Raw genomic sequence first — 12,372 nt, forward strand, 5'->3', positions numbered from 1 at the left:
CTTCTATTTCTATTTCTGGTGGAACAAATACAGAATAGACGGAGGTACTGAAAGCGGCCCAGAGGGCTGGAGTTGTAGAGTGGGGCAACGCCTCTCACCATAACTCTGCAGAGGGAGAGCAGAACACTAAACAAGGTCTCCAGGGCCATGACACAATCCCCCTTCCCATTTTCACCCTAGGGAATAAAAAAGAAACACATATTAAATTGTTAAAACAAGTTTATTAAAAAGAGGAAACCCATAGAGAGCTAACGGTGTACAGAAAGAGCAAGGACAAGTGGTCACAACAGCAGGTGGTCTGGGTTCAGCGCAGAAATGCCACCTCTGAGGCCCAGCTGACAGGGAATGGGTCTGTAACTATGAGGTAAGACGGACCAAAGAACCTGAAGGCTGGTGGTGAGGTTCACACATAACAGACAGGAGTTGCTAACACAACAAGTTAAAGTACTTTCAGATAAATTTCTTGTTTTTTAAAAAAGTACTAGCATATACCGTGCATTTAAAAAATAATTATATTAATTGATTATAGGAAAAAATAAAGACAACAAAAAAGGAAACCCAACCTTAATGAAGTTGTTACCCAGAGACTACTGTAAACATTTTGGTGCAAGTCCTTATAGATTGTGTGTATTTACACACATACATGTATAACGTGTGTATTTTAACAAACGAAATTACCGTTCGTTTACAGGCTTTTATCATGAACACATCTGAAGGTAAAGCTGATGGGTAGTGGAAGCTTCCACCTGGCCTGTGCTATGGACGTCCCTCCCTTCCTGTCTTCTATCATCTCTGTCATGCTCGGCATAAGTCTGAGGATAGGACCCATGCCTCACTCACTCTAAATCCCCAACAAGCTTAAGGATGACTTTTGTCCATAAATAACTCCCAGAAGTACAAACAAGGAGGTGTCCCTCATGTCACAGTTGTACATAACATTGGAAAATATTTGCATAAATTTATTTTGGGTTTTAAGAGGTCTGCTCAGTTGAGACCCGCATGGCCCTGAGACTTTCCCGTCAATATGACACGGCCATAACTGTGTTCTGAAAATATGCAAGGTGACTTTTAGAACTTAGAGGTCCCCATCCAGCAAATGGCGACATAGTTAATATGCAATATATGAGTAAATAGAAAGGAAAATGGTACCTTCAAAAACTGAAAGCATTTGAAAATGTTCCTTTTCCTTTTGGCTTTGCTTATTTTCCCTCAATTTTCACACTTCCTACACTTTTCGCTCTTCCCAACAGCAGCCTGGGCTTACCTTTAATCTTCTGCGGTTCATTCTGACATACCAATTGGTCAGAACATCCACAAACTTGACGAGGCGAGGCACCACAGTATAGAGCCTATAAGCTAAAAGTAAGACCAATCAATCAGGCAGCGAGAATATACTAAGCCTCTGGAGTACTTGGGGTAGGGGTGTATGCCAGAAAAGAACAGTTAGCCCCCTGCCACGCAAGGGCTGCCCTATTTGTTAAGGAGAGAGGAAGAATAAAGTGAAGCAACCACAATCACTCACTCCCTGAGCACATGTTACCTGGCTGTCAAGTGTCTAGAGATGCACACAAGTCACCCTGTGAGCCACTGCCAGCGAGAAAAGTGGCAAACCACGTGTGGCGTAGAGGCCGAGGCTGCCCACACGATTCCATGAGGCTCGTGTACCTGGGGCTGGGCAATGCTCTTCCTGTGCTGCCCTGCACCTCAGCTAAGACCGACACCAAAAACTCAAACTAGAGGCTAAGAGGCATAGCATAGGCCAGTGTTTCTCAACCAGAACAACTTTGTCCCACAAGGGACATTGACAGTGTCTGGAGAGACATTCTGGTTGTCACAACTGGGGAGGTGGGTGCTCCTGGCCTCTGGGCCCCAGTGATTCTGCTCAGCATCCCCCCACCACATAGAACCACCCAGCCCTAACTGTCTGTAGTGTTGCCGCGAAAAACTCAGCAAGAGCCATCAATAAAACAGACAGGCTTTCTAAAGGTCAAAATATAGGCACACCTCATTTTATCGTGCTTTGCTTTATTGCAATTCCCAATAAAGAAAAAAATACATACATATATATACATACATATACATTTATATATGTATATATAATGGTTTTTTTTTAAAACAAACTGAAGGTTTGTTGCAAGTCTATGGTACCATTTTTCCAACAGCATCTGCTCACTTTATGTCTTGTCACACTTTGGTAATCCTCGCATTATTTCAAACCTTTTCATTATTATACTTGTTCTGTTGATCTGCGATCAGTGACCTTTGATGTTACAATTTTAATTGTTTTGGGGCACCACGAACTGTGCCCACATAAGATGGCAAACTTAGCCGATAAATGTTGTGTGTGTTCTAACTGATCCATCGACTGGACATTCCCGCCCCTTTCCCCCCTCCTTGGGTCTCTCTATTCCCTGAGACACAACAATATTGAAATTAAGCCAATTAATAAACTTACAATGGCCTCTAAGTGTTCAAGTGAAAGGAAGAGTCGCATGACTACTCCTGGTGAAAATGCGGCAAAAATTGTTGAAATGACAACAAAGCATTTAGAATATTACATAAACTTAGCTGATAAAACAGCAGCAGGGTTTGAGAGAATTGGTTCCAATTTTGAAAGTTCTACTGTGGGCAAAATGCCATCAAACAGCACCACGTGCTACACAGGAATCATTCCTGAAAAGGAAGAGTCAACTGGTGCATCAAATTTCATTGTTGTCTAATTTCAAGAAATTGCCACAGCCACCCCAACCTTCAGTGACCACCATCCTGATCAGTCAGCAGCCATCGAGCCATCCATCCTCCACAAGCAAAAAAGATTACAACTCGCAGATGACAGTCAGCATGTTTCAGCAATAAGGTATTTTTTAATGAAGGTATGGACATTTGTTTTCTTAAACATAATGCTATTGCACACTTAATAGGGTAAACAAAACTTCTATACCCACTGGGTAACCAAAAAATTTGTGACTTACTTTAATGTGATATTCACTTTATAGTATTACCTCGGTTTTCGAACGTCTCCGTTGATGAACATTTCCGTTTACGAATGCTGTAAACCTGGAAGTAAATGCTTCGGTTTTTGAACACGCCTCGGAAGTCGAACATGTCACGTGGCGTCTGCTAAGTGCAAGATCCTGAGGCCTAGCTGTCGGCTGTTTTCCAATGTTTCAGAACTTGAATGGTGTTCCAGAACGGATTACGTTTGAAAACCGAGGTACCACTGTATTGTGATATTCTCGATTGGATATTTGCTTTATTGTGGTGGTCTGGGACCAAATCCGCAGTATATCCAAGGTATGCTTGTAAGTCAAGGAAAGAAAGCTGAAGGAGGTGGTGGAAGGAGAAAAGAGCCTTGAGGAATTATGAGTAGAAAGATTTGAAGGCTCCTCTGAGGAACTCAGAAGGCAAGAGGGAAAGGGCGTCTAGGTAAACTTATTTGAGGCACAGGCTTATTTTAAGGATTTTCCCATTCACCTTCCTTTTAACTGATACTCTGTTGCACAACAACACAATTTATATTAGTGAAAAGAGTTCAGTGACTGTCAATAAAGCTCGTGGTCTAAGCCAGCAGTAGAAGTTGCCAAGGGCAGAGCTACTCTAGGCGAGGCCCATCACTGGCTGGCTGCACGTTCCTAGATGGGATTTCTGTGATCAGAGGCCCAAGTTATTTATTTCTAGGTTTCCCAACACTTTTCGACTTCCAGGAAGCCAGCGTTTCCTATGTGCAGGTTTTAAAGCTTATGGAGTAAATTATGCCCACATATAATGAGCACGCAATAAACGGAAACAGCAGGAGCTACTGCTGAGATCGCTAACATAAGTGGTCAATTCTTCAAGGACGCTCCTCCCGCAGACGCTATGTTGACCAGGGAGCTGATGGCACGAGCTGGCAGGCTGGTGCCTTGAGTCTGGGTCCGGAGCCCATTCTGTCAGCTGTCCGCATACCGCCTGGCTTCTCCCCCGGCTCTTACTACTCAGCTCATGTGCACAGCTGCTGCTTAACCTCTACTCCCCACGCGGCCAGGGAGCCGTGTCCTGGCCAGGGTGTCCACTCTGGAGGGCACGGCAGCCGCTGCCCAAAGATGGCAGGGGCCCCAGGCAATAATCCCAGCACTGTTTCCCACAGACTCATCTCACTCAAGAGGGAAAAGCAAGCAGGCGTCCCCGGAGTGTGAACTCCCAGCTCAGGAGTCTGCCTCCCACATACGTTTCCAGCTTCACGTCTATCAACAGCTTGACAGTCACATGATCCTTACTGTGAAGGTTTACGGCGGTGGACACAGTCCTCCAAGATGACTGATAAATACGCCCAATTTCTTCGGCTGCTGTGCCTGCTGTGCCTGCTGTGCCTGCTGTGCCTGCCGTCCTGCTGTGCCTGCTGTGCCTGCTGTGCCTGCTGTGCCTGCTGTGCCTGCTGTGCCTGCCGTCCTGCTGTGCCTGCCGTCCTGCTGTGCCTGCCGTGCCTGCCGTCCTGCTGTGCCTGCTGTGCCTGCTGTGCCTGCTGTGCCTGCTGTGCCTGCCGTCCTGCTGTGCCTGCCGTCCTGCTGTGCCTGCCGTGCCTGCCGTGCCTGCCGTGCCTGCTGTGCCTGCTGTGCCTGCTGTGCCTGCCGTCCTGCTGTGCCTGCCGTCCTGCTGTGCCTGCTGTGCCTGCCGTCCTGCTGTGCCTGCCGTCCTGCTGTGCCTGCTGTGCCTGCTGTGCCTGCTGTGCCTGCCGTCCTGCTGTGCCTGCCGTCCTGCTGTGCCTGCCGTCCTGCTGTGCCTGCTGTGCCTGCTGTGCCTGCTGTGCCTGCCGTCCTGCTGTGCCTGCCGTCCTGCTGTGCCTGCCGTGCCTGCCGTGCCTGCTGTGCCTGCTGTGCCTGCCGTCCTGCTGTGCCTGCTGTGCCTGCTGTGCCTGCCGTCCTGCTGTGCCTGCCGTCCTGCTGTGCCTGCCGTCCTGCTGTGCCTGCCGTCCTGCTGTGCCTGCCGTCCTGCTGTGCCTGCCGTCCTGCTGTGCCTGCCGTCCTGCTGTGCCTGCCGTCCTGCTGTGCCTGCTGTGCCTGCGGTGCCTGCCGTCCTGCTGTGCCTGCTGTGCCTGCTGTGCCTGCTGTCCTGCCGTCCTGCTGTGCCTGCCGTCCTGCTGTGCCTGCCGTCCTGCTGTGCCTGCTGTCCTGCCGTCCTGCTGTGCCTGCCGTCCTGCTGTGCCTGCTGTCCTGCCGTCCTGCTGTGCCTGCCGTCCTGCTGTGCCTGCCGTCCTGCTGTGCCTGCTGTGCCTGCCGTCCTGCTGTGCCTGCCGTCCTGCTGTGCCTGCCGTCCTGCTGTGCCTGCCGTCCTGCTGTGCCTGCCGTCCTGCTGTGCCTGCTGTGCCTGCTGTGCCTGCCGTCCTGCTGTGCCTGCCGTCCTGCTGTGCCTGCTGTCCTGCTGTGCCTGCCGTCCTGCTGTGCCTGCCGTCCTGCTGTCCTGCCGTCCTGCTGTGCCTGCCGTCCTGCTGTGCCTGCCGTCCTGCTGTGCCTGCCGTCCTGCTGTGCCTGCTGTGCCTGCCGTCCTGCTGTGCCTGCCGTCCTGCTGTGCCTGCCGTCCTGCTGTGCCTGCCGTCCTGCTGTGCCTGCCGTCCTGCTGTGCCTGCTGTGCCTGCTGTGCCTGCCGTCCTGCTGTGCCTGCCGTCCTGCTGTGCCTGCCGTCCTGCTGTGCCTGCCGTCCTGCTGTGCCTGCCGTCCTGCTGTCCTGCCGTCCTGCTGTGCCTGCCGTCCTGCTGTGCCTGCTGTGCCTGCCGTCCTGCTGTGCCTGCCGTCCTGCTGTGCCTGCCGTCCTGCTGTGCCTGCCGTCCTGCTGTGCCTGCCGTCCTGCTGTGCCTGCTGTGCCTGCTGTGCCTGCCGTCCTGCTGTGCCTGCCGTCCTGCTGTGCCTGCCGTCCTGCTGTGCCTGCTGTCCTGCTGTGCCTGCCGTCCTGCTGTCCTGCCGTCCTGCTGTGCCTGCCGTCCTGCTGTGCCTGCTGTGCCTGCCGTCCTGCTGTGCCTGCTGTGCCTGCCGTCCTGCTGTGCCTGCTGTGCCTGTTGTGCCTGCTGTGCCTGCCGTCCTGCTGTGCCTGCCGTCCTGCTGTGCCTGCTGTCCTGCTGTGCCCAGTGCAGAGGCAGCTGCTGCGGTCAGCCACAGACAGGCTGAAGAGGAGCAGACCCCGATGCAGCACAGGCTGCTCCGCCCGCCCTACCCACTGGAGCGCTGAAACGGCACCGCAGCCCCAGTGACCACAGGGCGCCGGCGGAGGCAGGTCGGCCTCGCCAGGGTGTGCATCCTCTCAGACTGGTCTCAGCTGTCCTAGTCGACACTTTCTGCAATTTCTCACCTTGACTTAGGGTTGTTCTATCTCTAACCTCAAGGAAACCAACACAACCGACTTTTCCAACCTCTATAAAACCAAATTCGTTGTTAGGTAATGGAAATAAGGGGAAATGTCTACTCCATTACTGCTTTTCTGTATTTCCTAATTTTTCTAGACTGAACAAGGACGACTTATTTAAGAATTAAAGTAGAACGGAAAATAAAAAAAAATACATTAACAAGTACTACTTTTTGAGTAGCCATTACCTGCCAGCTACTTTATTATGTACATGATCTCTATTTGAGCCTTGTAATAACTCTAAGTAGGCATTTTTCACAGAAAGAAGCTGAGGTTCATAGACTAGGCAATGCTTCCCCAGGGATACCTGGTAGAGTTGGGTTTTGAACCCATAGCCACCCAGTACTGAAGCCTGTGATTCCACAGGCCCATGTTGAGGGGTGAGGCCGCTGGATATTCTGACACAACTGCCTAGGCCTTGGATACATTTCTACAAGTAGCAAGCCTTAACAAAATTATATTTGAGTGTTAAAAGAAACAATTGCTTATCTAATATTCTGTATCTCTTAAAATTTCTATAAAATTTCCTCTATGTTTTTAATAAAATGTTAAATATCTAAAGAGCAATCTGAAAGAGAAGAGTCTTTAGTCCTGGGAGGACGGCCAGGGAGAGACGCACCTGCCATTTCGGTCTCAAAGAACGCAATGAGAGACTGCATGAAGGACAGGACCCACCGGTCTGTGATGTTGGCACTTTCTTTAACTGTGTTCTCATTGTAGAGGAATTCCATTTCTTCCTCCTAGTAATTGACAATTATTGAAACGTTCTGTATGCTTGGGGGAAATTAACGTAAAGAAATGAACTTTTTAAATCGTTTAAACTGAAAAGCAAGAGCCAACCAAAAAACCACAAAAAAACAACAAACACACAACCAAAACTGCAGACCCACTGGCAATCTAAATTTCTGATTCTTAGTAGTCTTTTCCAGCTAAGCTCTAAACGTGGGATATTAAGTCATCACTCAGTGAATCACATTTTTGAGTGAAGGAGAATTTAGGAAAAAAATCACTCCTCTGCACAAAAGAATGACCATGAATAGAGAAATAATCCAAAATCTTGTCAATAAGTACAGGGTTTAGTTGCTTTCAATCTGAGGAGGGAAAGACAGTAAAACTGGCAAGCACTGGGTAACGGTCTCTAAACTGAAAATGAGCACCAGGAATTAATGTCTCTGCTTATATTATTCGTTTTACCCAGAGTGCTCCAGTCCACCCCTTCTTTTTCCTTTGCAAAATCTTCCTCAATTCTGAAGGCCCAGCCCACCTGTCCCTGCTCACACAGCATCACTACCAGGCTGGCAGGCAGCAGCCACGCTGACCCTTGCCCTGATTTATGTGCCTGATGGTGGAGCCTGTGTCTTCCTGCCATGCCCAGATGAGACTGCAGACCAGCAGAGGCCTGCAAGTGGACCTGCCCAAGGACTGTTGGCCTTGACAGGCAGCAGGATCAAACGCCAGGAACACACTAGGGGCCTGGAGAAGACGACTGCCTTTCTACATTCACAGGGAAAAGTGCCCACTGGGAAGGTTTGTCAGCAGACCTAGACAAGCCAGAAGCAGCAGGAAGCAAGTGACCAGACTGCTGGAGTGTGATGTTCAAAGCGCAGTTTTCCCACGAGTTTTTCAGGAAGGAATAACATCACATGTTTAGTCAACAGTAACTTAGTACACAATTCTGCTGGTAAGGTGCTGGAGATACAAAAATGAGAGGCGTCTGGGCCCTGACCTCAAACGAGTCCTAAAAGCACAGACAGGCACATGTGTCATGAAGCCCGCTACCAGTCAGTGGTGCAGGGGAGGTGGCTTCTCAGAGAACGCCTCCCATGCTAGCAGGTAACGCTCTGAAGGCTCTTTCACATGTATCACAATAGGTATTTTAAATCCTAACAACTCAATGAGAATTTCTGTCTCAGCCCAGATGCACCCACTTCGGGACCTTCCTTAACCACACCTACAGCGGCCTTTACTAGGCATTCACTCTTCACTGGCTCCCCCATACCCCACCCCAACTGCTTCCACGAGGGGAAGGGAATTGGCTGACTAAGTGAACATTCAGGTGAGGCCCTGTGACTGCAGAGGTGAGCCTGCACAGATGGTCTAGCTCTGGGCCCATGCTCCCAGCCCAGCAAGGACCCTAGATACCTTCATCTGTTCTTCCCCAGTGGCTCTGAGCCCCCACCCACAGTGCCGCGGCCCACACCTTCTGCAGCCTCAGGACATTCTGGATGAAGAAGCGATAGGCATTGTACCAAGGGAGCAGCACGTCCTTCAAGACGTCGCGCACACCCTCCTCTTTAAAACGGAGGTTTTCTGCTCTCACCACCGGGGAGTTAATCAGATATAATCTAGAAGAGAAAAATTATACAGAAAAGGAACGCTGACAGTCACCAAGATTACCTGCCATTTTGGCAGGGCAACACCAAACTTAGCATTTTTTTTTTCCTACTAAAGGGGATAATTTGAACTCTTCTAGTGGTCTGTTTAAAACCAACAAAGCTCTCACTTTGACATGTAAGAGACCTATCAAATTAGAAGGGAGATGTCACCCCACCCCAAACTAGACGATGTCCTGGGCTGGCTGCAGTGCAGGCCATGGCGGCATGGGAGAACCCAGAGGAAGCAGGCAGCGTTCTCTTAGGTCACCACAGACAGGTACTGGCGACTCACAGAGCAGCTGTGTGCTCTGACACCACAGAGGGGCTGGCAGAGGGGGTGGCTTTGAACCTGAACACTCAGTGTTCATGACTGTGGCTACTTCAGACAGTGGCTCACATTCTCTAAAAGCTTTTCAGTATTAGTTTTTATTTGCTCTGGCATGAATATACCTCCTGTGACTCTTGTGGAGATTAAGTGCAAAACTGAAATAAAGGATGTAACTCCAACGAGATGGAGACTTTCGAGAGGGAGTGAGGGGGAAACACCAGCAACTGGCCTCGGAGTCCCTGGCTGCTCAACGAAACCCAGCCTAGGTCCTCATCCTCCAAGGGTCTCTAGGTTTGCAAATGTCTTTATTATTTAGAAAACTACCTCGGGAGTTTCAAATCAACACCATACAAACGTAACTCTCCCTAATACAGAGATAAGGTTTTAAAAAGCTGATTATAAACCAAATCTAAGGAACATGATTAACAGAAGGAGAGATGTTTACATAAAAAATGACAAATACACACAAGGCAGAGCACTGGTTTGTACCTGAGAGCATCGGCACCATATTTATGGATGATTGAAAGTGGATCTGGATAATTCTTTTTTCGTTTGCTCATTTTTTGGCCATCACTTGAAAACAAAAGGGAGATATCAATTAAATAAGTCAATGTCAGTTTATCTATTGTTACAGATTATTTTCAGTTGGAATACATAAACGCAAATGGCACACAAGCTAATGTTCAAGTTGTTCTGTTAATATCAGCAAGCTTCTTTTTGAATACTGTGTTGAGTCAATGGAGAAGCTTTAGGACAGATGAAGGCAGGAAGACATAATGTAGCAGTTAAAAACACAGGCTCGGCATGTACCCCAAAGAAATGCAAACTTACAGTCACACAAAACCCGTAACAAAGCTCATAGCTTTGCTCATTGTCAGCAAACACTGGAAACAATCCTGATGTCCTTCAGCAGGTGAACAGTCTAATTGGTCACCCTCCCCAAGGGACTCTGCTCAGCAATGGGAAGGAACTATGGATACACAAGCATCTGAGGAACCTCTGAGGAATCACACTGAGTGACAAAACCAATCCCAAATGTTGTACACGGTATGATTCTACTTATGTAACACACTGGAAATGACAAAATTCCACAGATTAGTGCTGCCAGGGCTGGAGATGAGAGTGGAGGGGCAGGAGGACCCTGTGCTGGTGAAAGGGTCCAGTGTCTTGACTGCGCTGATAGTACAGGAACCTACTCCTGTGATAAAGCTGTACTTAACTAAATACACACAGCAAAATCGCACATACAAAACTGGGGAAATCCGAAGAAGATGGGTGCATTGCATCAACATCCTGGTTGTGACAATGTAGTACAGTTTTGAAAATGTGATCATTGGGGAAAGTGGGCAAAGTTCGCAAGGGGTCTGTTATGTTTTACAACTGCACACAAATCTGCAATTCAAGAAAATTTTCAATTAAAAATTTAAAAAAGCACAGACTGTAGAGCCCGACTTATTTTGCTATGTGACCTTGGGCAAGTTACTTAGTTTTTCTGTACCTCAAATTCCTCAGTGTCAAAACAGGGTAAAGAACCCATCTCCAGTAGTTCTGGGGGTAAAATGAGGTAAGACATCTACATGCTCACAACAAGGCCTGGCATACGTGTTAGGTGTCCTCCTCCCCCTCTAACAGTACACAAAGCAGGGTATCTAGTAAGCATCTCTATTCATTTACAATTTTACTTTTAGTGACTAGAGGCATTAGAAAAATAAGACTTCTAAATAATATTAGAAGCATCTAGAATCCATAACTTCCTCATATATTAAAAAGAGGACAACAGAAGTCTATCTTAAAGGAGCACTACACAGATTATGTAAGAGCTGTAAGCAAAATACTTCACAAAATTCTAAAATGACAAATACTGTTTTGACTAGAAATACCACAGGAAATTCCTGCCTCCTCTGTGAGGCTTAGCTCTCAGTCCTGCCCTTCTCCCTAAGCGAGAGGGGTGTGTGGAGAAGGCATGCTGAACATGGAGAAGTGCACAGAACAGGAGCCGGATGAAAAGGAGGACGGCAAGGAGTAGCAAAGCAGAGGGAAAGCGGTGGGAACAGAACTGGGGCATTCCTAAGCTCCAGAATGGTTAGATCCAACCAGAACCTGGCTGCCAGAATGAAGGGGAGCTCGAGCGTGGCATTACACCAAGGGGACACCTGCCTCGCGAGGACCAGCCCATTCACAACCACGTTCCTGAAAGGCGGCTGCCCAAACAGAGCTGTGGAGAGCACCAGCAGGGTGTAAAACCTTGAAAAAATTGAACAAAGAAACAGTTAAAAAACAAACAAACAGAAAAGGAGACCAAGCATAGGCAAACACTGTTGACTTATTGAACTGAATTTCTATTTTAGATTTGTTATAGCTTGTGGTAACGTGATAATCATTTAAAGCAAAGGTTCTTATTTCTGATGACACATTAGAATCACATATGGATTGCTGAAAAATTATATGCAGGACCTACAGTGGATTAGTCACATCAGAGCTTCTGATTAGGGAAAATGTGCTTTATTTAAAGCAAGTGAAGGCCTAGAGTGAGGACAATACCAGGGCCCTCTTCAGAGAGCCGGGCGGACAGCCATAAGGCAGGGCAGGGCAGCACTGGGTGGCCTCTCAGGACCTCCCCAAATGCAAGGCTAATCATCAAGAGACGGGTGTCGCCTTTAGCACAGGGTCTATGGCACAGTCTGATGATAAAAAAAAGATGCAAAAAGCATTCTCATCCAAAAGTCAAAAGATGGACTACAGGAACATAGAACATGTTTTATTCTGTCAGATATCATGTATATCATTTATTTGCCAGCTAGCTTATTCCCTAAAAGAACTGCATCACTTTCATGTAAGTGATGCTCGTATCACCTCCAACCTGATCTTGCACCTCAAGACCATCATAGGATATGAACTGACGAGGATGGAGACCACACCCCATGCCTAGTAAGTACCTGACCAGACATCCCTTCCTCTAGGGCAGGTCAAGAGGACTCTGGTGCTGAGGAGGGGCAGCCACACCTGAGGGAAAGGGGTGGAGGCGGTGTGTGCACAGGGACCCACATAAGGAGAGTTGCCAAGCGCACCACTCCTGAGAAACAGCCTCCTGGTGAGTCATCAGGCCCTTCCTAAGAACAGGAGTTTGTGCCTGGGAGCGGCTCTTACAGGCAAGTGGATTGGAAACTAAAAACTTTGGATTGAAAGCACAGTCCAAAGCAATAAGGCTGGAATTCAATCCCTTGTGATGACCACTGTGATTTGTAAAAGCATAAAACGATAGCCACATTCCTGAACACTCCTGCAGAAACATCACTG

General features: G+C 48.3%; 1 protein-coding gene across 6 annotated transcripts in view; it reads right to left on the reverse strand.

Annotated features, from left to right (window-relative positions):
• IARS1 (isoleucyl-tRNA synthetase 1) overlaps positions 1 to 12,372 on the reverse strand; it is a 98,454-nt gene that overhangs the window by 48,849 nt on the left and 37,233 nt on the right. For 3 of the 6 annotated variants that reach the window (XM_081065725.1, XM_081065723.1, XM_081065724.1), the window contains exons 17-22: positions 11,233 to 11,319; positions 9,565 to 9,648; positions 8,573 to 8,717; positions 6,992 to 7,112; positions 1,265 to 1,356; positions 99 to 176 (exon numbers count right to left, since the gene is read on the reverse strand). In XM_081065725.1, the coding sequence (XP_080921851.1) occupies positions 99 to 176; positions 1,265 to 1,356; positions 6,992 to 7,112; positions 8,573 to 8,717; positions 9,565 to 9,648; positions 11,233 to 11,319 (607 nt within the window). Of the gene's footprint in view, positions 1 to 98; positions 177 to 1,264; positions 1,357 to 6,991; positions 7,113 to 8,572; positions 8,718 to 9,564; positions 9,649 to 11,175; positions 11,320 to 12,372 lie in introns of all 6 variants that reach the window. The other 3 variants (XM_081065720.1, XM_081065721.1, XM_081065722.1) reach the window with 1 other exon arrangement.

Source organism: Rhinolophus hipposideros (genome assembly GCF_964194185.1).
Source record: "Rhinolophus hipposideros genome assembly, chromosome: 11".
Lineage (NCBI taxonomy): Eukaryota > Metazoa > Chordata > Mammalia > Chiroptera > Rhinolophidae > Rhinolophus > Rhinolophus hipposideros.